We start from the raw sequence: 26,498 nt of genomic DNA, 5'->3' as shown, positions 1-26,498 counted from the left end.
GGAGAAAGGTCCCGTAACAGACAATCTGGCTTCATGTCAGCAGAGAATCAGTCTTCATATCATAGCAGAGAATCAGGCTTCACGTCACCCACCACTGTAAGAGTCAATTTTCATAAATTTAGGCCCAGAACCCAGGTAGAGGAGAAAGGTCCCGTAACAGACAATCTGGCTTCATGACAGCAGAGAATCAGTCTGCATGTCATAGCAGAGAATCAGGCTTCACGTCAGCCACCACTGCAACAGTCCATTGTCATAAATTTAGGCCCAGCACCCAGGCAGAGGAGAGAGGTCCCGTAACAGACAATCTGGCTTCATGTCAGCAGAGAATTAGTCTGCATGTCATAGCAGAGAATCAGGCTTCATGTCAGCCACCACTGCAACAGTCCATTGGCATATATTTAGGCCTAGCACACAGGCAGAGGAGAGGTTCATTCAACTTTGGGTAGCATCGCAATATAATGGTAAAATGAAAATAAAAATAGGATTGAATGAGGAAGTGCCCTGGAGTCCAATAATATATGGTTATGGGGAGGTAGTTAATGTCTAATCTGGACAAGGGACGGACAGGTCCTGTGGGATCCATGCCTGGTTCATTTTTATGAACGTCAGCTTGTCCACATTGGCTGTAGACAGGCGGCTGCGTTTGTCTGTAATGACGCCCCCTGCCGTGCTGAATACACGTTCAGACAAAACGCTGGCTGCCGGGCAGGCCAGCACCTCCAAGGCATAAAAGGCTAGCTCTGGCCACGTGGACAATTTAGAGACCCAGAAGTTGAATGGGGCCGAACCATCAGTCAGTACGTGGAGGGGTGTGCACACGTACTGTTCCACCATGTTAGTAAAATGTTGCCTCCTGCTAACACGTTGCGTATCAGGTGGTGGTGCAGTTAGCTGTGGCGTGTTGACAAAAGTTTTCCACATCTCTGCCATGCTAACCCTGCCCTCAGAGGAGCTGGCCGTGACACAGCTGCCTTGGCGACCTCTTGCTCCTCCTCTGCCTTGGCCTTGGGCTTCCACTTGTTCCCCTGTGACATTTGGGAATGCTCTCAGTAGCGCGTCTACCAACGTGCGCTTGTACTCGCGCATCTTCCTATCACGCTCCAGTGCAGGAAGTAAGGTGGGCACATTGTCTTTGTAGCGTGGATCCAGCAGGGTGGCAACCCAGTAGTCCGCACAGGTTAAAATGTGGGCAACTCTGCTGTCGTTGCGCAGGCACTGCAGCATGTAGTCGCTCATGTGTGCCAGGCTGCCCAGGGGTAAGGACAAGCTGTCCTCTGTGGGAGGCGTATCGTCATCGTCCTGCCTTTCCCCCCAGCCACGCACCAGTGATGGACCCGAGCTGCGTTGGGTGCCACCCCGCTGTGACCATGCTTCATCCTCATCCTCCTCCACCTCCTCCTCATCCTCGTCCTCCTCGTCCTCCAGTAGTGGGCCCTGGCTGGCCACATTTGTACCTGGCCTCTGCTGTTGCAAAAAACCTCCCTCTGAGTCACTTCGAAGAGACTGGCCTGAAAGTGCTAAAAATGACCCCTCTTCCTCATCCTCCTCCTCCTCCTCCTGGGCCACCTCCTGTTCCATCATCGCCCTAAGTGTTTTCTCAAGGAGACATAGAAGTGGTATTGTAACGCTGATAACGGTGTCATCGCCACTGGCCATGTTGGTGGAGTACTCGAAACAGCGCAACAGGGCACACAGGTCTCGCATGGAGGCCCAGTCATTGGTGGTGAAGTGGTGCTGTTCTGTAGTGCGACTGACCCGTGCGTGCTGCAGCTGAAACTCCACTATGGCCTGCTGCTGCTCGCACAGTCTGTCCAGCATGTGCAAGGTGGAGTTCCACCTGGTGGGCACGTCGCATATGAGGCGGTGAGCGGGAAGGCCGAAGTTACGCTGTAGCGCAGACAGGCGAGCAGCAGCAGGATGTGAACGCCGGAAGCGCGAACAGACGGCCCGCACTTTATGCAGCAGCTCTGACATGTCGGGGTAGTTGTGAATGAACTTCTGCACCACCAAATTCAGCACATGCGCCAAGCAAGGGATGTGCGTCAAATTGGCTAGTCCCAGAGCTGCAACGAGATTTCGCCCATTATCACACACCACCAGGCCGGGCTTGAGGCTCACCGGCAGCAACCACTCGTCGGTCTGTTGTTCTATACCCCGCCACAACTCCTGTGCGGTGTGGGGCCTGTCCCCCAAACATATGAGTTTCAGAATGGCCTGCTGACGTTTACCCCGGGCTGTGCTGAAGTTGGTGGTGAAGGTGTGTGGCTGACTGGATGAGCAGGTGGAAGAAGAGGAGGAGGAAGCCGAGAAGGAGGAGGTGGCAACAGGCGGCAAAGAATGTTGCCCTGCGATCCTTGGCGGCGGAAGGACGTGCGCCAAACAGCTCTCCGCCTGGGGCCCAGCTGCCACTACATTTACCCAGTGTGCAGTTAGGGAGATATAGCGTCCCTGGCCGTGCTTACTGGTCCACGTATCTGTGGTTAGGTGGACCTTGCTACAGATGGCGTTGCGCAGTGCACACTTGATTTTATCGGATACTTGGTTGTGCAGGGAAGGCACGGCTCTCTTGGAGAAGTAGTGCCGGCTGGGAACAACATACTGTGGGACAGCAAGCGACATGAGCTGTTTGAAGCTGTCTGTGTCCACCAGCCTAAATGACAGCATTTCATAGGCCAGTAGTTTAGAAATGCTGGCATTCAGGGCCAGGGATCGAGGGTGGCTAGGTGGGAATTTACGCTTTCTATCAAATGTTTGTGAGATGGAGAGCTGAACGCTGGCGTGTGACATGGTTGAGACGCTTGGTGACGGAGGTGGTGGTGGTGGTGTTGGTGGTACATCCCCTGTTTGCTGGGCGGCAGGTGCCAACGTTCCTCCAGAGGCGGAGGAAGAGGCCGAGGCGGCAGCAGCAGAATAGGCCGAGGCGGCAGCAGCAGAAGAGGTAGCAGGGGGAGCCTGAGTGACTTCCTTGGTTTTAAGGTGTTTACTCCACTGCAGTTCATGCTTTGCATGCAGGTGCCTGGTCATGCAGGTTGTGCTCAGGTTCAGAACGTTAATGCCTCGCTTCAGGCTCTGATGGCACAGCGTGCAAACCACTCGGGTCTTGTCGTCAGCACATTGTTTGAAGAAGTGCCATGCCAGGGAACTCCTTGAAGCTGCCTTTGGGGTGCTCGGTCCCAGATGGCGGCGGTCAGTAGCAGGCGGAGTCTCTTGGCGGCGGGTGTTCTGCTTTTGCCCACTGCTCCCTCTTTTGCTACGCTGTTGGCTCGGTCTCACCACTGCCTCTTCCTCCGAACTGTGAAAGTCAGTGGCACGACCTTCATTCCATGTGGGGTCTAGGACCTCATCGTCCCCTGCATCGTCTTCCACCCAGTCTTGATCCCTGACCTCCTGTTCAGTCTGCACACTGCAGAAAGACGCAGCAGTTGGCACCTGTGTTTCGTCATCATCAGAGACATGCTGAGGTGGTATTCCCATGTCCTCATCATCAGGAAACATAAGTGGTTGTGCGTCAGTGCATTCTATGTCTTTCACCGCTGGGGAAGGGCTAGGTGGATGCCCTTGGGAAACCCTGCCAGCGGAGTCTTCAAACAGCATAAGAGACTGCTGCATAACTTGAGGCTGAGACAGTTTCCCTGGTATGCATGGGGGTGATGTGACAGACTGATGGGGTTGGTTTTCAGGCGCCATCTGTGCGCTTTCTGCAGAAGACTGGGTGGGAGATAATGTGAACGTGCTGGATCCACTGTCGGCCACCCAATTGACTAATGCCTGTACCTGCTCAGGCCTTACCATCCTTAGAACGGCATTGGGCCCCACCATATATCGCTGTAAATTCTGGCGGCTACTGGGACCTGAAGTAGTTGGTACACTAGGACGTGTGGATGTGGCAGAACGGCCACGTCCTCTCCCAGCACCAGAGGGTCCACTAACACCACCACGACCATGTCCACGTCCGCGTCCCTTACTAGATGTTTTTCTCATTGTTATGGTTCACCACAACAACAAATATATTATTTGGCCCAATGTATTGTATTCAAATTCAGCGGGATATAAATTTGAGGCCTAGTATTTAGGCGCTGGGTGACCGGTATGGATTTAGTGACAGAATTAGACTTGGAAATGCACAGAAGCGTGTGTGTGTGAAGTTATTCTGAATGACCCAATGTGCACCTTGAATATTATATACCCTTTTAGGGATAGATTTCAAATAGCTCTGATATAGCAGAAACCACTAAATTATGAAATTGCTAAATTGGGAATTGTACTTCAACCCAGAACAAAAAATGTGCTTTGACGGACACTAAATATCTTGCCCAGCAACAACAGTACAACGGTGGGTAACGAGAGATTTAGAGGGAATTAAATTTGAGGCCTAGTATTTAGGCGCTGGGTCACCGGTATGGATTTAGTGACAGAATTAGACTTGGAAATACACAGTAGCGGGTGTGTGTGAAGTTATTCTGAATGACCCTATGTGCACCTTCAATATTATATACCCTTTTAGGGATAGATTTCAAATAGCTCTGATATAGCAGAAACCACTAAATTATGAAATTGCTAAATTGGGAATTGTACTTCAACCCAGAACAAAAAATGTGCTTTGACGGACACTAAATATCTTGCCCAGCAACAACAGTACAGCGGTGGGTAACGAGAGATTTAGAGGGAATTAAATTTGAGGCCTAGTATTTAGGCGCTGGGTCACCGGTATGGATTTAGTGACAGAATTAGACTTGGAAATACACAGTAGCGGGTGTGTGTGAAGTTATTCTGAATGACCCTATGTGCACCTTCAATATTATATACCCTTTTTGGGATAGATTTCAAATAGCTCTGATATAGCAGGAACCACTAAATTATGAAATTGCTAAATTGGGAATTGTACTTCAACCCAGAACAAAAAATGTGCTTTGACGGGCACTAAATAACTTTCCCAGCTACAACAGGACAACGGTAACGAGAGATTTAGAGGGATTTAAATTTGAGGCCTAGTATTTAGGCGCTGGGTGACAGGTATGGGTTTAGTGACAGAATTAGACTTGGAAATACACAGTAGCGGGTGTGTGTGAAGTTATTCTGAATGACCCTATGTGCACCTTCAATATTATATACCCTTTTTGGGATAGATTTCAAATAGCTCTGATATAGCAGAAACCACTAAATTATGAAATTGCTAAATTGGGAATTGTACTTCAACCCAGAACAAAAAATGTGCTTTGACGGACACTAAATATCTTGCCCAGCAACAACAGTACAGCGGTGGGTAACGAGAGATTTAGAGGGAATTAAATTTGAGGCCTAGTATTTAGGCGCTGGGTCACCGGTATGGATTTAGTGACAGAATTAGACTTGGAAATACACAGTAGCGGGTGTGTGTGAAGTTACTCTGAATGACCCTATGTGCACCTTCAATATTATATACCCTTTTTGGGATAGATTTCAAAGAGCTCTGATATAGCAGGAACCACTAAATTATGAAATTGCTAAATTGGGAATTGTATTTCAACCCAGAACAAGAAATGTGCTTGAACGGACACTAAATAACTCGCCCAGCTACAGCACTAGGGACAGATTTAGCTGGATATAAATTTGAGGCCTAGTATTTAGGCGCTGGGTGACCGGTATGGATTTAGTGACAGAATTAGACTGGGATATGGCCAAAAAATGAACAGACTATTGCTGGTTAAATGCACTTGGTGTGACAGCTTCACCCTGATGTAGGCTTTAGCCAAAAAACAACCACACCATTGAGGGTTAAATGCACTTGGTGACAGGCGCAGCTTGCCCCTGATTTTGTATATGGCCAAAAAATGAACAGACTATTGCTGGTTAAATGCACTTGGTGTGACAGCTTCACCCTGATGTAGGCTTTAGCCAAAAAACAACCACACCATTGAGGGTTAAATGCACTTGGTGACAGGCGCAGCTTGCCCCTGATTTTGTATATGGCCAAAAAATGAACAGACTATTGCTGGTTAAATGCACTTGGTGTGACAGCTTCACCCTGATGTAGGCTTTAGCCAAAAAACAACCACACCATTGAGGGTTAAATGCACTTGGTGACAGGCGCAGCTTGCCCCTGATTTTGTATATGGCCAAAAAATGAACAGACTATTGCTGGTTAAATGCACTTGGTGTCACAGCTTCACCCTGATGTAGGCTTTAGCCAAAAAACAACCACACCATTGAGGGTTAAATGCACTTGGTCGCAGCTTGTGCTGGCGCACCACAAGACACAAAATGGCCGCCGATCACCCCAGAAAAATGAGACTGACAAACGGTCTGTGCAGCCTAAAAACAGTGAGCAATTGAGGATCAGCAGCTCAATGATCCACAGCTGCAGATCGATCAGTTAATCAAGTCCTTTGGAGGAGTTAATCTGCCTAATCTCGCCCTACTGTCGCAGCCGCAACCTCTCCCTACGCTAATCAGAGCAGAGTGACGGGCGGCGCTATGTGACTCCAGCTTAAATAGAGGCTGGGTCACATGGTGCTCTGGCCAATCACAGCCATGCCAATAGTAGGCATGGCTGTGATGGCCTCTTGGGGCAAGTAGTATGACGCTTGTTGATTGGCTGCTTTGCAGCCTTTCAAAAAGCGCCAAGAAAGCGTCACAAAAGCGCGAAGAAAGCGACGAACACCGAACCCGAACCCGGACTTTTACGAAAATGTCCGGGTTCGGGTCCGTGTCACGGACACCCCAAAATTCGGTACGAACCCGAACTATACAGTTCGAGTTCGCTCATCCCTAGTCAGCAGGCCATTCTGACACTCATATGTTTGGGGGACAGGCCCCACACCGCACAGGAGTTGTGGCGGGGTATAGAACAACAGACCGACGAGTGGTTGCTGCCGGTGAGGCTCAAGCCCGGCCTGGTGGTGTGTGATAATGGGCGAAATCTCGTTGCAGCTCTGGGACTAGCCGGTTTGATGCACATGCCTTGCCTGGCGCATGTGCTGAATTTGATGGTGCAGAAGTTCATTCACAACTACCCCGACATGTCAGAGCTGCTGCATAAAGAGCGGGCCGTCTGTTCGCGCTTCCGGCGTTCACATCCTGCCGCTGCTCGCCTGTCTGCGCTACAGCGTAACTTCGGCCTTCCCGCTCACCGCCTCATATGCGACGTGCCCACCAGGTGGAACTCCACCTTGCACATGCTGGACAGGCTGTGCGAGCAGCAGGAGGGCATAGTGGAGTTTCAGCTGCAGCACGCACGGGTCAGTCGCACTGCGGAACAGCACCACTTCACCACCAATGACTGGGCCTCCATGCGAGACCTGTGTGCCCTGTTGCGCTGTTTCGAGTACTCCACCAACATGGCCAGTGGCGATGACGCCGTTATCAGCATTACAATACCACTTCTATGTCTCCTTGAGAAAACACTTAGGGCGATGATGGAAGAGGAGGTGGCCCAGGAGGAGGAGGAAGAGGGGTCATTTTTAGCACTTTTAGGCCAGTCTCTTCGAAGTGACTCAGAGGGAGGTTTTTTGCAACAGCAGAGGCCAGGTACAAATGTGGCCAGCCAGGGCCCACTACTGGAGGACGAGGAGGACGAGGATGAGGAGGAGGTGGAGGAGGATGAGGATGAAGCATGGTCACAGCGGGGTGGCACCCAACGCAGCTCGGGCCCATCACTGGTGCGTGGCTGGGGGGAAACGCAGGACGATGACGATACACCTCCCACAGAGGACAGCTTGTCCTTACCCCTGGGCAGCCTGGCACACATGAGCGACTACATGCTGCAGTGCCTGCGCAACGACAGCAGAGTTGCCCACATTTTAACCTGTGCGGACTACTGGGTTGCCACCCTGCTGGATCCACAGTACAAAGACAATGTGCCCACCTTACTTCCTGCACTGGAGCATGATAGGAAGATGCACGAGTACAAGCGCACGTTGGAAGACGCGCTACTGAGAGCATTCCCAAATGTCACAGGGGAACAAGTGGAAGCCCAAGGCCAAGCTAGAGGAGGAGCAAGAGGTCGCCAACGCAGCTGTGTCACGGCCAGCTTCTCTGAGGGCAGGGTTAGCATGGCAGAGATGTGGAAAAGTTTTGTCAACACCCTACAGCTAACTGCACCACCACCTGATACGCAACGTGTTAGCAGGAGGCAACATTTCACTAACATGGTGGAAAAGTACGTGTGCACACCCCTCCACGTACTGATTGATGGTTCGGCCCCATTCAACTTCTGGGTCTCTAAATTGTCCACGTGGCCAGAGCTAGCCTTTTATGCTTTGGAGGTGCTGGCCTGCCGACGGCCAGCGTTTTGTCTGAACGTGTATTCGGCACGGCAGGTGGCGTCATTACAGACAAATGCAGCCGCCTGTCTACAGCCAATGTGGACAAGCTGACGTTCATAAAAATGAACCAGGCATGGACCCCACAGGACCTGTCCATCCCTTGTGCAGATTAGACATTAACTACCTCCCCTTAACCATATATTATTGTACTCCAGGGCACTTCCTTATTCAATCCTATTTTTATTTTCATTTTACCATTGGGGCAACCCAAAGTTGAATGAACCTCTCCTCTGTCTGGGTGCCGGGGCATAAATATATGACAATGGACTGTTCCAATGTTGGGTGACGTGAAGCCTGATACTCTGCTATGACATGCAGACTGATTCTCTGCTGACATGAAGCCAGATTCTCTGTTACGGGACCTCTCTCCTCTGGCTGGGTGCCTGGGCCCTAAATAGCTGACGAATGGACTGATTCCAGTGGTGGCTGACGTGAAGACCTGATTCTCTGCTATGACATGCAGACTGATTCTCTGCTGACATGAAGCCTGAGTTCTCTGTTATGGGACCTCTCTCCTCTGCCTGGGTGCCTGGGCCTAAATATATGACAATGGACTGTTACAGTGGGGGGTGACGTGAACCTGATGTCTCTGCTATGACATGCAGACTGATTCTCTGCTGACAATGAAGCCAATTCCTCTGTACTGTACCTTCATCTCCTCTGCCTGGGTGGCCTGGGCCTAAATATATGACAATGGACTGTTACAGTGGTGGGTGACGTGAAGCCTGATTCTCTGCTATGACATGCAGACTGATTCTCTGCTGACATGAAGCCAGATTCTCTTTTACGGGACCTCTCTCCTCTGCATGGGTGCCTGGGCCTAAATATCTGACAATGGACTGTTCCAGTGGTGGGTGACGTGAAGCCTGATTCTCTGCTATGACATGCAGACTGATTCTCTGCTGACATGAAGCCAGATTGTCTGTTACAGGACCTCTCTCCTCTGCCTGGGTGCCGGGGCCTAAATATCTAACAATGGACTGTTACAGTGGTGGGTGATGTGAAGCCTGATTCTCTGCTATGACATGAAGACTGATTCTCTGCTGACATAAAGCCAGATTCTCTGTTACGGGACCTCTCTCCAATTGATATTGGTTAATTTTTATTTATTTTATTTTTATTTTTATTCATTTCCCTATCCACATTTGTTTGCAGGGCATTTACCTACATGTTGCTGCCTTTTGCAGCCCTCTAGCTCTTTCCTGGGCGGTTTTACAGCCTTTTCAGTGCCGAAAAGTTCGGGTCCCCCCTGACTATGTATCTGTCAGGAGGTTGAGGGTTCAAAACAATGTTCTGCAGATCTGTATAAAGGTCTTTGGTGTAATAATCTTCAGAATCAGTTTTTAAATGATAAAAAATACTCTTATATTATTCAACGTCCTTCTTTATCACCAAAGCTGAGATGAACAACATGAGGTAGACTGTGGATGGTGATGACACTAAATTATCAACTCTCCCTCTGTAGGTCAAATTCAAGTTTTTGGATCTTCAGCTTAGAAGAGTTTCCAGTTATGACCCACCCAAAGAACACTGTCCAACTTTGAGATGTAGCACTCCCTTCAAATGCATCTGTGTATAGAAATAAAATTCTTCAGGCATTGAATGGACACCGGGTTTGGGCATTTTGTTATCATAATAGTGGTGAGAAATCGTGTGTCCTTCTGGATCTTCAGGAAATGGCCAAAATCCATAAAGAGTCACCTTCTCGCAGAGCTCAATAGCAGCACTGACCAGCATGAGCCCAGAAGACAAACGTTTGACCTTCAGCCCCTCCTCTTTCCAGTAGATTGAGAGATTCTTTAGATATTCAGGATGGAAAAAGAGGATTTTGTTTGGCAAATTAAAGTCTTGTACCGAATGTAATGCTCGGAAAGAAACATGCATGTTGCTTATGTATGAAAACGCGGGTAAGATGATCATTGCAGAGCCATAGCTCTTCACGAGCTCAATGAATGGTTTTCTTCTCTCAAGGAGCTTTTCAAACCTATAAGTGAAGCCATATGAAATACTGTAAGACAAGACCTGTGGCAAAAATAAATACCATCTATAAAATAGATACATAGACTAAGTTGACGACAAATAGAGAATATAATTCTAACATTTATGATGTTTCTTGGTGGATTAAGCAAAAAAAAGTGTACTGGTTAATAAAGACAAATGAACTGGAGAAAACCACTAATGGACCTGGTCAATAATTGCACCAGGAAACTGTGGCTAAAGTGCCTCAGACTTGAGGCCCCATGGTATTCTGAGCAAGCTACTGTAACTCTAGACTTGACAAGCCTATAATGAGGTTGCCAGGAGCCTTTCTGCTACCCAGGAACCCATGTACAGTGCTGCCCATAATTATTCCTACCCCTGGCAAATTTTGACTTAAAGTTACTTTTATTCAACCAGCAAGTTTTTTTTTTGATGGGAAATGACATACGTGTCTCACAAAAGATAATAAGACGATGTACAAGAGGCATTATTGTGGAAAAAGAACATTTCTCAGCTTTTATTTACATTTGAGAAAAAAGTGTCCAGTCCAAAATTATTCATACCCTTCTCAATAATCAATAGAAAAGCCTTTATTGGCTATTACAGCGATCAGACGCTTCCTATAATTGCAGACCAGCTTTTTGCATTTCTCCACAGGTATTTTTGCCCATTCATCTTTAGCAATGAGCTCCAAATCTTTCAGGTTAGAGGGTCTTCTTGCCACCACCCTGATCTTTAGCTAACTCCACAGATTCTCAATTGGATTCAAGTCTGGACTCTGGCTGGGCCACTCCAAAACGTTAATGTTGTTGTCTGCTAACCATTTCTTCACCACTTTTGCTGTGTGTTTTGGGTCATTGTCATGCTGAAATGTCCACTGGTGCCCAAGGCCAAGTTTCTCCGCAGACTGCCTGATGTTGTCGTTGAGAATCCTCATGTATTGCTCTTTTTTTATGGTGCCGTTTACTGTGATTAGGTTCCCTGGTCCATTGGCTGAAAAACACCCCCAAAGCATTAGGCTCCCACCACCATGTTTGACAGTGGGGATGGTGTTCTTTGGGTTGACGGCTTCTCCTTTTTTACGCCAACTGGACACTTTTTGCTCAAATGTACATAAAAGCTGAGAATTTTTTTTCCCCCCATAATAATGCCTTATGGACATTGTCTTATTATGTTTTGGGAGACACCTACAGTATGTCATTTCCCATCAAAAAATTACTTGCTGGTTGAATAAAAGTAACTTTAAGTCAAAATTTGCCAGGGGTATGAATAATTATGGGCAGCACTGTATAATACTGTGCAGACAGTTAGGCAGGTGTGGAAAACAGGCTCTAAAGTTACAATTTCAAAATTAGGAATGATTTAAAAAATAGTGTTTATAGTTTATTTTTTATCAATGAACAAATGCAAAATGAATGAATAAGAGACATCTAACACAAATCAATATTTGGTGTGACCACCCTTTGCCTTCAGCATCAATCCTTATAGGTACACTTGCTCAGTTTTTCAATGAACACGGCAGGGAGGTTGTTCCAAACATCTTGGAGAACTAAGAACAAAACTTCTGTGGATGTAGGATTGCTCAAATCATCATGTAATCCTAGACTGGATGATGTCAAGATCAGGATGCTGTGGGACATGTATCATCATATCCAGGACTATTTGTTCTTCTTACCGCTGAAGATAGTTCTTAATGACATTGGCTGGATGTTTGGTTTCATTGTCCTGTTGCATAATAATTTCTACCCGGCAACGTTTTCAATGCAGACTGGGGTTTCTGGATTTGCTGTTCAAGCTCTTTTGAAGAAGCACAAAGAAACTGGCAACACTGAAGACCGTAGATGCTAAGGAAACTTAGTGCAGTAGATGAAACACATTTCACTTTAACATTGAAAGAGGTCCAGCAGTGGCATCAGCTCAGAACAGGCAGAATCCAGTTGGACCTAGGTGATATCCATCTACAGTTTGTAAAAGTCTGATCAAAAGTGGTGTTTTTGGAAGAATTCCAGCCAAAAAGCCGTACCTTAGATCTGGAAACAAGGCCAAGCTACTCAACTATGCATGGAAACATAGAAATTGGAGTGCAGGTGCTGTACTGATGAGTCAAAATATGAAATATCTGGTTGTAAATAAACACAAAGTAGTTTGTTTGCCAGTACAATAATGAGAGTCTGTAGGCAACAGTGAAGATGGTGGAGATTCCTTGTAAGTTTGGGGTAGAGGATTTTGTCTTGATGCTCAGAAATCCAGGCAGATACTTCTTCATCATGCAATATCTTTAGTCAGGCATCTGATCGGCTCCAAATTTATTTTGTAGCACGACAACAACCCCAAGCATAGCCCAGTAACATTAAGAACAATCTTCAGTGTGAAGAAGAACAAGGAGCCCTGAAAGTGATGATATGGCCCCCACAGAGCCCAGATCTGAGCATCACCTAGTCTGCCTGGGATTACATGAGGAGAAAGAAAGATTGGAGGAAGCCTATATCTACAGAAGATAGGTGGTTGTTTCTTCAAGATGTTTGGAACAACCTCCCTGCTGAGTTCCTTCAAAAACTGTGTGCAAATGTACCTAAAAGAACCAATGCTAAAGGTAAAGGGTGGTCACCCCAAATATTGATTGGATTTATATTTTTCTTTTGTTCATTTACTTTGCATTTTGTTAATTAATAAAAATAAACTATTAACAGTTCTATTTATGAAAGCGTTCTTACTTTACAGCATTTGTGTACACCTGCCTAAAGCATTTGCGCATCTTGTGAATCTGGATCTAACCCTGCCAATGTGCAATATTTTCACAGAGGCATGATAGAGGCATGATAGATTGCTTAGTCAGTGTTCATGCCAATTAATATGAACCATTCATTCTCCTCCACATGATCCAACACCATTGTTTTCTCATTTCATATACAGAAAAGTGTCCATCTCACCTGTCATTCAGAATACTTGGGTTTGCACTCACAAAATCGGACTTGGTTCCAATATCATCTACTATGGTCATAGGTGGTAAATTAAACCTGTAACAGAAGGCACAACTTTAAACAAGAGGAGGAGATGATCTCAAAGGAGAATTAAACTTTTGTGAGAGGACCAAGTAGATAGGTTTAGAGAGCAATGGAAGAAGAGATGAAAAGAAAAAGAAGACAGGCGCTTGACAAAAGTCATTCACATGACATTGAGAAGACCCGAACACAAATAACTACTAGCTAAGTCTTGAAAGAGTTGTACTAACTGGACAGCCTCTCTAAATGTCCTAAGCTTCCAATACACATGAGATAACTGTCACCAAAACCCACTAATTTTGGTAGGACCAGGTGACCATTTAATGTGTATATGGATCTTCAGAAATGACAGATGCCAAGGGACATCAGGATGGGGAAGTTGGATTTACAATACCCAATCCTTTTGCTCTTGGGGAGATAAACCATTGCCAGATGTATATGGTGCAGCTGGGAACCAAAGGGACATGTGAATGGGGAACATTAGAGATATAAATATATACTGTGCATGGTCACCTTCTGTAGGACATGTGGACATGACTAAATAGTAACCTTGTTTAAGGCCACCCCTTTATAGGCAAAGCAATGAGCTACTACAATGAGTAAACTCTGCTCTTGAGGATGGTGCAACCTGTTCCCATGGCCTCAGGGTTTTAACAGACCACCTGTTAGAGGGGGTGTTCATTTCAAAAGTCTCAGAATAGATGATAGAATGGATAGTTTGCATACTGGCCAGGTGTCTTCATAAGGTTCACAGATCCAGACCCTGGAGACCCTGTGGTAGGACAGAGGAGCAGCCACTACACTTCAGTCTACTGAGCAGAATACAGTTTGTACTAGCGCCAGTTCCTCACCTAAACACGAAATCCATTTTGTCAATTTCTCTCCCACAAGAACTGTTTTGTAAAATTCCTCCATTCCCAACCACAGCGCAAGTGTTGAAGGGTTTAGAGGTGAATGGAGATGTCTGTAATAGAAGGGTTAACAATAAGGGGTGTTGTTGTAGCATAGAACATGTAATACAACCATCATTATAAGGACATTCCAGGGGGTCCACCTCTACCTATGTACAGAGTATACAGACTCTAAATGGTGATGCACTGGAGCTTTCACTCCTCTCTGACTTATAATGGACCATGGCCCTGACCTTCTCTTTTCTTCCCCTGGACTTTTTAACTGCATAAACGGATCGCAAAACCAGAAAGTCACAAAGCAAGTATGAAAAATGCCTAAGATGGAAGTTACGCCGCGGAGTAGATTTGTCCGTCTGCAGCATTAAGAAATCGTTGACCACCTTCCTCAGCTCATACAGGTGGTCTCTCCCTATGCTCAGCTCACAGAAGAATGGCGGCAACCATGTGGGATCAGGGTTTTACAGGGCTCTCCCTAGCTGTGACATCACAGGGGGATGGCTACCTGAGGATTGGCTGGCTGCACGACATTATGGACGATCTCATGTTCCTGGGTTTCTCTCGTCTACACTTACTTTCACTTTCTAACATCTGCAGCCGCCATTTGAGGAAATTTGGATTTCTTTAGAATGGATGGTTCGCTCAACACTGGTATTTAGTGACCAGCAATTTATGTGACTTAACCTTGAATGAAGTGAGAATTCCTACTGAGAACATGTTCATGCCTCAATGGGTGACACTCCCTCCTCCATTGTGTTCATAAGTGAACCTCGGTCGGCTGGTAAAAAAATAAAATAAAAAATACTAATCAAGGCTCACCTAGGTATGTGACTAACTCGATCTTCTCTTCATCTCCTCTTATTTTGGTTACTTGTGTTTGACCCTGACTCTGGCTCTGACGTTAACCATGTCATTTAATTCTGCCCTACTTTTTCTCCTCCAAATTTGTAATCTGGTATTAGTCATCTAGTCCAAACTTTACACTACACTTTACTTCTGGGTAAATCTTCATCTTATTCTTATCAGAGCACCTGCCCCCAGTTGGAGACTACTCATTGGTCCGAGACCTAGTAATCTAACCGGAAAAGTCCACACCTCAGTTGGTGGTGGGGAGTTAGAGTAAATAACAGGGACATTCTTTAGACTCTGCAACTACTCTTCTCTCAGATAAGAATCACAACAAGGCTGAGTCTTGACCAGGAGACACATCTGATCTGTGAAACTTACCGGTGGGAGCATTTGGAAAATGTTTTCATTGATCTTTACATTCTTAGAGCTTGTCTCATATTGCAGATTTTGGTCAAGAGGAGTGTTCTGCTGGCTGACTATTAACATGTGAGATGCATTACAACAGCTTCTGAACTTTAACCTGTAAATGAATCAGAATAGGACAAGAATTAAAAAAGAAAAAAAAAATCATTCTGGATGGAAAGATCTAGAATATAAAACGGGGCTGGAGGTCCAGGTTGAGGAATGTGTCCTATGCAATGATGGGGTATCTAGTGATGGGGTGATCTAATCACCCACTTATGGCTTTCAGTATCCCATTTTCTGCATATATTGATCACCGGGAAATTTTGGGCATAATAGATGGAAAATCTGGGCTGTTCTGATCACAGGAAACCATCAGCCTTCAATAACAACAGAATGTCACGGAAGGTGTACAGGAAACAAGACAACACAAAATGAATATATGACTCACTGGATCCAAAACTAAGGAACAAAAAGGGAGACCCCTGCATCAGACCTGGCACTCTCCCTGACTGCTCAGCCTATGCGAAAATCCCAATGGTAGATGATTGCATATCCTCGTACTGTATAACACCTGAACACCCTATAATAGTGAGGGGACACGACCACCGGCTCCCTACACTAGACACGGAGGGAGTCAGGGTCACCTGGGATCCAGCAAACAGAAAATCACAAATGAATGCACAACACTTAACTTGTAGAAGACTGGGAAATAGGATCAGCATGCACACACACTCCAGGAAGTTGTATAAACCGCACACTAATGCACTATGGGGAGGAATTTAAAGGGATGCAATCAGTCCAACTACATGACAGCTGAGAGAGGCTAACGAGATGAGGAACTGAAAGCAAAAGAAAGGAAGCTCAAGGAGGAGGTTCTGAAAGGCATCTGTCAGAGCTTCTCAGATGTCTGGTGGTGACACAGAATGGGGAATTGGTTTGCCAACAAAGATATGCTAAGAGATATTCTGTAAAACTTTCTGTCACTTCTCTTATTGTCATACCCTGTTACATCTAGAGACTCACAAATCTCGGGATCAAGGACCCCATGTCTCCATGCCGACCCCTGGTGGCACATCACTTGTCAATGTTTTTCAGCTGGAAAAGTAGTCATTAAGTGGCTTTACCTTGTTCTTATAGTTCAGAAGGGGCATGATGGGATATAACTGTTTAGAAGTGTCCTACATAGCAGTCAGGTAGCCTCATACTTAACATCAGCATAGCCCCCCATTACAGTACTGAGTCCGGCCCAGTGCAATCAGCTTAGCAGAGGGGGGTGCACGGAGCTTGTGCCCCAGGTAACGGTAACCAGTAGAGTATTTAGATGTACTTGGGAACGGGCAGGAATACATTTTTAGATAATCGTGTGTGCCCTGAATCACAGTCTATTTTATATCATAGTTTTTTTCATAAAACTTTTTGGTACTTTTCAATGCTTACTTTAGTAGGTCGTGCTCTGATTTTCCATATTTCCAGGGACATCTCTGGAGGTCGTTCATGTATTTCCTGAAAGTATTTGGTTTTATGCTACAGAAAAAAGAAAAAGATAAAAAGGTAATTTCTATGCAGTCACAAATCCAGGTAACACTTGAGTTGGATGGCACTCCTCTTTGTTATTCGCTACGGTGCTCAATGGTAGTGAAAGTAATATAATGGAAGTAGACCACGACACTCGTATTTGTGATTTTGAATATTATATTTTCATTTCATTTTTCAATACATTCTTTTCAACATCCAGGGGTAATGAATGCAAACTGGCCAACGTTTCGGTCCTAACACGGGACCTTGTTCACGGCCTGGGGTAAAGTAAATATAATACATCAAGATTTTTGGTACATGGTCAATTCAATAATCCTAGAGATAGTTTGTAGTATTCGCATGACAAAATGTCTAAGAGTTAATATCTAACATGTAAAAACAGAGGATGTAGAGAGAGTATACAGCAGAGTAGTACCCATATTACACAGCACCATCTGTAGCAGAGTCACGAAGTGAGAGTGCACAGATGTAAATCAGCAAATTAGCCAAAAGGCAGCAGTGAGGACATCAGTAGAACTTGGCGCAGTCCTGTGGTATGGAGATAGCATAAGATGCAGAGTAGTACAGGTCAGCGAAGATTCCAAGGGTCGCTATAAATGACATAACCTGTAGGGTATAGGGGGCATAGGATATAATGTTCAAACATTCTTTCCTGTATATTTACTTGTATATAAAGTGCAAGTGCTGCCAAAAACATTCAAAAGTGTTAAGTACCACTTGCATATTATCAAGACCATCGAAGGCCAGGAGTCGGCATGGGGTATCATGCAGGGGCGGGATCAAAAGCCACTGTATATTTTGGACCGTAATACATGGGAATATAAGCAAACATATATATAAAGAAAGGCAGTTATACATATAAAACCTCTATATTCTTCTCCGTCCAGACTCATCACTAGTTAATATCATTCCTATAAAATTGGACTAACAAAAAACTAAAAAGATAGTCTGAACAAATTGTAACTCCTCAAATATTCCTAATACATTATAACTCCACTATTACACTTACTGATACATTATATTTACACTATTATATCTCCTAAATCATTATAACTACATTATTATATCTCCTGATACATTGTAACTCCACTATTACACCTAATGATACATTATAACTCCAATATTACACCTCTTGATACATTATAACTCCACTATTCCATCTCCTGATTAGTGTTGATCTAGCGCCGTAGTGCTCGGGTGCTCTGGCCGAACACATCGGGATGCTCGGGTGCTCTACCGAGTATAATGGAAGTCAATGGGAGAACCCAAGCATTAAACCAGACACCCCCTGCTCTGAAGAGGTGAGGGTGCCTGGTTCATATGAAAAGTTCAGAAATTGATGGAAACACCACCGAAATGGTTCGGGAACAGCATGGGGAGGATGTCTGGATGCATCTTGGACTCCCATGTCGCTGCTGGGAACGATGTTGTCCGAGTAGTACTCTACTTTTACAGACTGACAATAATACACACAAAACCGAAGATAAAATCGATTTCAGATTAAATATTGTTAGGAAACATTCCTTTCTGTATATTTACTTGTATATAAAGTGCAAGTGCTGCCAAAAATTACAAGGAAGAGGCACTCCGATACAACCTGTATATCACTTAAAGGAGGGTCATCATTCACATTGTGGTACAATTGTTCAGGTAGTAGGACTCCTACACTCATAAAGCCTATGCACTAAGTGAAAGGGCTGCCAATAATAACAAGGAACCGGCACTCCAATACAACCTTAATTACACATAAAGGAGGGCATCATACAAACCCTTGAAAAATTATGATTGATAGCCTGCTGGTGACCCTCAAAAACATTTGGAACAAGGGCCGGCTGCTGATCTGACTATCTAAAACCTTATGGGCGAGAGCCTGCTGCCACTTTGGTCACTATAGATAACCTGGGGCTGTGACAGTGACGATCCATTCGGATGTCTGCCCTATTAACTTTCGATGTTATTGTCAGCGCAAACCATGGTGACTACGGGTAACGGGGAATCATGGTTCGATTCCGGAGAGGGAGCCTGAGAAACAGCTACGGCTACTACATCCAAGCAAGGCAGCATGCGCAAAAATTACCTATTAGGTATATTTAGGTGAGGGCCTGCAGGTGTACTGACCCTGTAAAAGATTTTAGGTGCGGGCCTGCCGGTGAGCTGACCCTGTAAAAGATTTTAGGTGCGGGCCTGCTGGTGATCTGACTCTCTAAAAGGTTGTAGGTGAGGGCCTGAAGGTGAGCTGACCCTCTAAAACATTATATGCGAGGGCCTTCAGGTAAGCTGACCCTGTAAAAGATTGTAGGTCAAGGCCTGCTGGTGAGCTTACCCTGTAAAACATTATATGCGAGGGCCTGCTGGTGACCTGACCCTCTAAAAACTTATATGCAAGGACCTGCTGGTGAGCTTACCCTGTATAACATTATATGTGAGGGCCTGCTGGCGAGCCCACCCTCTAAAAACTTATATGCAAGGGCCTGCCGGTGAGTTGATCCTCTAAAAAATTATATGCGAGGACCTGCTCGTGAGCTGACCCTGTAAAACATTATATGTAAGGGCCTGCCGGTGAGTTGACCCTGTAAAACATTATATGCGACAAATAAGCATGTGTTAATTTGATTAAAGAGGAGGAGGAGAAAATGAAGATTGAACCATATACCCATTTTTTGTGGTGGAAGGGATGCCTGGGAATACAGTGTATTCAGTACATTATAAACAACACATGTAAAGTGCCTTTATGTTCAGCCACTTTCCTCTGGTGGAGTCAAGAAGTCATGGTCAATTCAGGCCTTGTTTATTTTTATAAGAGTCAACCTGTCAGCATTTTCAGTTGACAGGTGGATGCGCTTATCTGTTATAATGCCCCAGCAGCACTAAATACCCGCTCAGAAAAAAAAAAAGGGCGGCAGGGCAGGCCAGCACCTCCAAGGCGTAGAGCGCCAGTTTGTGCCACGTGTCCAGCTTGGTCACCCAGTAGTTGTAAGGCACTGAGGGATCACTGAGGACGCTGACACGGTCTGCTATGTACTCCATTACCATCTTCCAAAACTTTTCCCTCCTTGTGACACTAGGCCGTGCATCAGGGTGAGTGTGCTGGCGGGGTGTTATGAAACTGTCCCGGGCTTTGGAGATGTTGCCCTGCCTCTGTTGCAACTGCTATGTGTTCCCCTTGTCTTCGGTTGCCCAAGGAACTAGGTACTCTGCCGCCAGCGTTGTTAGATGGAAATTTTTGGAGCATTTTTTTAACAAGGATCTTCTGGTACTGCACCATTTTGCTTGTCTTCTCCACCAGAGGAATGAGAGATGAGAAGTTCTCTTTGTAGCGGGGGTCGAGAAGAGTGAACACCCAGTAATCCGTGTTGTCTAAAATGCGTATAACACGCGGGTCGTGGGAAAGGCAGCCTAACATGAAGTCAGCCATATGTGCCAGAGTATCAACAGACAAGACTTCGCTGTCGTCATCGGGAGGATGACTCTCAATCTCCTCATTCTCTTCCTCCTCTTCTGCCCATCCACGCTGAACAGATGGAAATAAACTTCCATGGGTACTACCCTCTGTAGCGGAGGCAACCGTCTCCTGCTCCTCCTCTTCATCATCCAATTTGCGCTGAGAAGACAAACTGAGGGTGGTCTGGCTATCACCCTGTGTAATGTCTTCTTCCCCATTTCCTCGTCTGCCACATTCAGAGCGTCGTTTCTAATTGTGAGCAGCGAGCGTTTGAGTAGACACAGAAGTGGGATGGTTACGTTGATAATGTGTGGATTCATCAAAGTTTTTTAAAACCTCACAGAGGTCAGACATCCATGCCCACTCCTCGCTTCTGATTAGCGGAAGCTGACCGGAAAGGCGACAGCCATGTTGCAGCTGGTATTCCACTAATGCCCTTTACTGCTCATAAAGCCTGGCCAACGTGGAGTTACAGCGCATGCTCACGTCGCACAACAGCCGGTGAGCTGGCAAGTTAAAGCGCTGCTGCAGCGTTGACAGACCGACTGAAGCTTATGACTTGTGGAAATGTGCACACATCGCGGCGCATCTTCACCAGTAGCTTAGGCAAATTGGGGTAGGTTTTGAGAAAACTCTGAACCACAAGGTTGAACACGTGGGCTAGGCATGGGATGTAAATGTGAGATCCCAAAAGGGAGCTAATACGTAACTTTTAATTCTGATTGATAAAATATGATAGGAGCATCGAGACATACAGATAGTACTCACAAACACAAACTCCCCAGTGAATGGAATTTGCTCAAAATAAAACGGAAAGTCCTTACCAGTTCAGACGTACCCCAAGCACGACAAACCAGGCTAAATTCTAAGTTCGGAGTGGCCTGACAGATAACACGATGGTGTGGTTTAGTAACTTCGTGCATAGATGAGACGGGGAAGGCTATCCCTAAATAACCCTAGATGTTTTGAGGAGGTAGCTAGTCTGACCCTGCCTTTCTATACAGAGCACTCGCCCCGATAGGGGCGAAACTGTCCGGATACCTAGCCCTAGGGACGGGCGGTATCCCTATTGTGCCCTACAGGAATAGCATTATCTGCTGCAATCCAACCGACCACCTGGTCGCACTGGTCCGACTTCAAGAGTGGTGTCCTGCGCCGCCCTGCAAACTGGGACACACGTACAGTAGCGTAGGATTTGGAAGTGTATGCTCAATTAAAAAAAAAAAAAGGTATTTGTGATTAGGAAACGTTATACACGACAGGTACCACAGGTAATGTCACAGTTCGCAGTGTCTACGGAAAAAGGTACACTGGATGTCACTGATATTTTAGGGATGCGCACACTTTAAACAGTAGATGTGGCGCGGATAATCTAACTGTCCGCAGCGGACACCGTCTACGGAAAAAGTGTACTGGATGTCACTGATATTTTAGGAATGCGCACACTTTACACAGGAGATGTGGCGCAAATAATTTAACTGTCCGCAGCCGCCTATCACACGGTATTTTGCGCAGGTTGCGCTACAAACATATATTGCTGCTGTCACACACAATAGTCCTTACAAGGAATTTTGGGTCTCTGAAATGTTTTTGTAAAAAAAAAAATATTCAAATACACTCCCTACACTCTCTGTCCCTTCCTATGCTCGGCTCTCCCTAGTAATGCAGGCCGGCCGGGCAGACGAGCGGCAGCTTGACTAACTGACGTCACGTGCCTGCGCCGCCTGCTTCATTCATAAAGTAGGCCGGGCAGGCACGTGACGTCAGTCAGTCACGCTGCCGCTCGTCTGCCCGGCCGGCCTGCATTACGATATAACAGTAGCCCTGTTAATAGGATATATTGAATGTTATACTACAGAGGGGGCAGAATGAATCATTATTAATTGAATTACACATTTTATAACTGTACTGGAGCGGCAATGGGGGGGTCTGTGGATGACACTGTTATGGGGTGGGGGGGGTCTGTGGATGGCACTGTTATGGGGTGGGGGGGGTCTGTGGATGGCACTGTTATGGGGTGGGGGGGTCTGTGGATGGCACTGTTATGAGGTGGGGGGGTCTGTGGATGGCACTGTTATGGGGTGGTGGGGAGTCTGTGGATGGCACTGTTATGGGGTGGGGGGGTCTGTGGATGACACTGTTATGGGGTGGGGGGGGTCTGTGGATGGCACTGTTATGGGGGGGTCTGTGGATGGCACTGTTATGGGGTGGGGGGGGTCTGTGGATGGCACTGTTATGGGGTGGGGGGTCTGTGGATGGCACTGTTATGGGGTGGGGGGGTCTGTGGATGGCACTGTTATGGGGTGGGGGGGTCTGTGGATGGCACTGTTATGGGGTGGGTGGGTCTGTGGATGGCACTGTTATAGGATGGGGGGTCTGTGAATGGCACTGTTATAGGATGCCATCCACAGATCCCCATAACAGTGCCATCCACAGATCCTCCACCCCATAACACTGCCATCCCCAGATCCCCCATTAACAGTACCATCCCCAGATCCCCCATTAATAGTGCCATCCCCAGATCCCCCATTAACAGTGCCACCCCCATCTGGGGGGTTTCTTTGCTGGGCTGGACTTTTATAGCATCCCCAAATTTTACTTGCATCCCTGTTCTCTAAAGGGGCGGTTTTAGGGGGCGGTCCTAGGGGTGGGTAGGGGCGTGGCAAGGCCAGGGGAGGGGGGTGAGTTCCACCACCTTTTCTCTGAGAAAAAAAGCCCTGGTGTTAGGAATCTGGATGTAATGCAAGGCGCCAACAAACAGACCAGTGATGAAAGCAAAAAGGTGTTTATTCACCAGAAACATAAACGTCCAGGACACTTGCTGGTAACAAGGAATAGTAACAAAAAACCAGGCAAGGAGATTCCAGGAATAGTCCCAACTAGTGCTGAATGATGCTGTGCACTTGGCAGTCGAGTCACTCCAGATCTTGGGTCCGCTGTAAGGACAAAGTTCCTGGCAGTCTTCAGTCACTAGGAGTTGTGACCTATACCTGGTTGAGGGAAAATAACAGTGGGCACTGATCACCCTGAGAGACCTCCTTTTAAATGCCTGCTGACCAATCCCAGGGTGCCAAGTGTCCACTACCATAGGTGAACAAATTGCCCTGCACCTGAGTACAAGGCCTAAGGCAATCACAAGTTGATTAACCCATGGCTGGCTCCCTAATCCACTTTGCTCTTGTGAGTCAGTATAATATGCGCCACTGGTCGACGAAGTGCATAAGAAGCGCGTACTCGCGACCGTGTATCCCTTTGCGAACCTGCCCTCGTGCGTACGCACGGACGCATGATTGACTCAGCGCGAGTATGCGAGCGCGTGGACCCAGATGCGGAAACAGAAGTCGCAGGAGACACCGGAGACAACCCTGGCCGCGGCGTCTTGTCACTCGCCTGGCCACTCTGTCCCCGGGACTCCGACGGTCCTCCCCTCCGATGTCCACGCGAACGCATCTCCGCACTGGCTCGCAAAGGGGTCAGCGCTGGTGCAACAGAGACACGCATAACCTGTCCCGCAACTCCACGAGGACCCCTCTTGGTTCCCCTGGAGTGCAAAGCAGGTGAGGATCTTACACTGGAAATTTGTTCTGTTGCTGATCTATAATGATTGTTTTGTGGGTGCTATACACCAGCTTTGTACCCATTACTCAAAGATACAATAGTTAATTTGTCTGTTAGTTCAGTGGTGAAATATTCCCATTTTTGGTGTGAGGTAGACCTGCATTGAATACGTAACAGTGACATTAATACAGTTAATCTGTCTGTTAGTTTGGTGGGTGACCTGAAAGAATGAGGAGAGCATCAAATAAGGAACGTGGCCCTGGTCATGTTGCTGCTGGGGTTGGTGGAGCTCCTGTTGCAGGGAGAGAACGTGGTCGATTTGTGCCAGCTACACGCACAAGTGAAACACCTTCCTCAGGTGCACGTAGGCGACAGGACCTTCAGCGTCATTTTGTAGGCACGAATACAAGTGTACGAATGGTGAGGCCAGAACAAGTAGTGGTGGTAGTAGATTGGGTGGCTGACAGCGCCTCCAGTTCCTTCACATTTTCCTACTGAAACCGCAGAGTTGGCACCTGCAGCCCATGGACACCTGTCTTTCACCTCACCCCCTTGCAAATCAGTCAAGCAGTCTGAGCCCCAAGTCATGCAGCAGTCTCTTGTGCTTTTTGATGACTTTGCTGGCCAACCACTTATGTTTTCAGGATGTGGACATGGGAGGACCTCCGCAGCACGTCTATGATGATGACGAAACACAGGTGCCAACTGCTGCGGCTTTCTGCCATGTGCAGACCAGCAAGGAGGGCAGGGGTGAAGAGTGGGTGGAAGATGATGTGGATGATGATGAGGTACTAGAGCCTACATGGAATGAAGGTCATGCGAGTGACCTGTGTAGTTCGGAGGAAGACGCGGTGGTCACACAGAGGCACCAGCACAGCAGAAGAGGGAGCAGGGTGCAAAAGCAGACCGGCCGTCCTCTAGACAGTACGCCTGCTACTGCCCACTGCACCCAGGGACTGAGCACACCAAAGCCAGCTCCAAGGAGTTCCCTGGCATGGCAGTTCTTCAGACAATGTGCTGACGACAAGACACGAGTGGTTTGCACGCTGTGCAAGCAGAGCCTGAAACGAGGCATAAATGTTCTCAACTTGAGCACAAACTGCATGACCAGGCATATAAGTGCATAGCACGAGCTGCAGTGGAGTAGACTAACCCTGAAAAATCACAAAAGATCTCAGGCTCCTCCGGGTCCCTCTTCTGCTGCGATCTCGGCCTCTTCCCCCTCTTCTGGAGTGACAGTGCCACCTACCACCCCGCAAACAGAGGATCTGCCAGCAACACCACCACCGTCACCCAGCATGTCCACACTGTCCCATGGAAGCGTTCAGCTCTCCATCTCCCAAACACTGGAGAGGAAGAGGAAGTACCCCCCTACCCACCCGCGATTCCTGGCCCTGAATGCCAGCAATTCAAAATTACTGGCCTTTGAAATGCTGTCATTCCGTCTGGTGGAGACAGAGACTTAAAAAAAAAACTTATAGCGGTGGCTGTCCCACAGTACGTGGTTCCAAGCCGCCACTGCAGCATCCCACATATGTGTGTAAAAGGGACACTTTAAACATCTGCCTATTTATCTAATGTATTTGCAATGTATGGTATTTCCTATTTATCAGGCTGGCAATGTCATTACACTCAATCGCCCCTAGGTGGTGCTGGCGCTACATAATATATATAGTGTGGGGTGTGTTAATAAAGTTAGTTGAAGTGAAGTAGTTAGTGAGAGGAGGAAAGCAAGTGTATGGAGGAGAGAAATAGTCATCGTCCACCATGTAGTCTGCTATTTCTACCCCTTGGTTCTGGCCAGGCTAAGGGAGTACAGCGAACATTTATCTACAGCAGCAAAACACAAGACAGTAAGTCTATGTCTAAATATGAAGCAAGCCTAGTGAGGGTTAGAGCTGAACCCAGCCTATGGACTTCACAAGCACAAGTGCCTGAGAGCAACTTTAGGAGTGCCAGGACACGAATGGATAATTGATGCGCAGAATTGTCCTTATTCACTAGGAGTCTTCCGGGATATAGTGGAATCCTAAAAACCTGAATCCTTCAGGAGAGCATCCTGCAAATAATGTCGCAGAGAGTTATCCTGCCAAGAAGGAGAACGCCCTTATTGGATAGCTCAAGAAAGTGGAGAACAGCATATTCAGTACCAGAGTGCTGTAGTTTGGAATTAGAATAATTACAGAAGTCTTGCCCGTAAAGTGTCAGCCTTAAAGAGAACTCCTCAACTGACAATTGCCTAAACCTGATAAAAAGGATTACTACTGAACCTATTTCTGAGTCATCACTCATACCATACAAATGAACTGTATCTGTACTGACTACCTGAGGACAATTGATTTAGTAAATCTTCAACTGTTTAATTCCAACCGACTCCTCATCATTTCTACTACTACACTCAACATTTACACTTTACGGTGCTGGCATTACGAACACAAGGGCCCAGCCACCATGGCACCTTAAACACCTATACCATCAATGACACCTCACCTGGCTGGTGTTCCCTGCAATAGAG

The 26,498-nt window shown here is 46.7% G+C and overlaps 1 protein-coding gene across 1 annotated transcript; it reads right to left on the bottom strand.

Annotated features, from left to right (window-relative positions):
• Positions 1 to 9,812: 9,812 nt before the first annotated feature.
• On the bottom strand, positions 9,813 to 20,835 carry LOC122929178 (alpha-2,8-sialyltransferase 8F-like). Its single transcript, XM_044282686.1, has 6 exons — positions 20,818 to 20,835; positions 16,871 to 16,971; positions 15,421 to 15,562; positions 14,137 to 14,249; positions 13,214 to 13,300; positions 9,813 to 10,287 (listed from the first exon to the last, which is right to left on the bottom strand). Exons 1-6 carry the CDS (start codon positions 20,833 to 20,835, stop codon positions 9,813 to 9,815), a joined length of 936 nt encoding a protein of 311 aa, XP_044138621.1.
• Between the last annotated feature and the right edge of the window lie 5,663 nt (positions 20,836 to 26,498).

The sequence above is a fragment of the Bufo gargarizans genome, chromosome 2, assembly GCF_014858855.1.
Source record: "Bufo gargarizans isolate SCDJY-AF-19 chromosome 2, ASM1485885v1, whole genome shotgun sequence".
NCBI classification, from domain to species: domain Eukaryota; kingdom Metazoa; phylum Chordata; class Amphibia; order Anura; family Bufonidae; genus Bufo; species Bufo gargarizans.
The sequence above is the reverse complement of the archived record's forward strand: the minus strand, read 5'-3'. Positions and strand labels throughout refer to the sequence as shown.

Excerpts from the sequence above, each read along its gene's own strand:
- LOC122929178 (XM_044282686.1), bottom strand. Across the intron at positions 15,563-16,870 it reads ACTAAAGTAAGCATTGAAAA|GTTAAAGTTCAGAAGCTGTT; the intron begins GTACCAAAAAGT and ends ATTCATTTACAG. Across the intron at positions 14,250-15,420 it reads TTTTCCAAATGCTCCCACCG|ACATCTCCATTCACCTCTAA; the intron begins GTAAGTTTCACA and ends CTTCTATTACAG.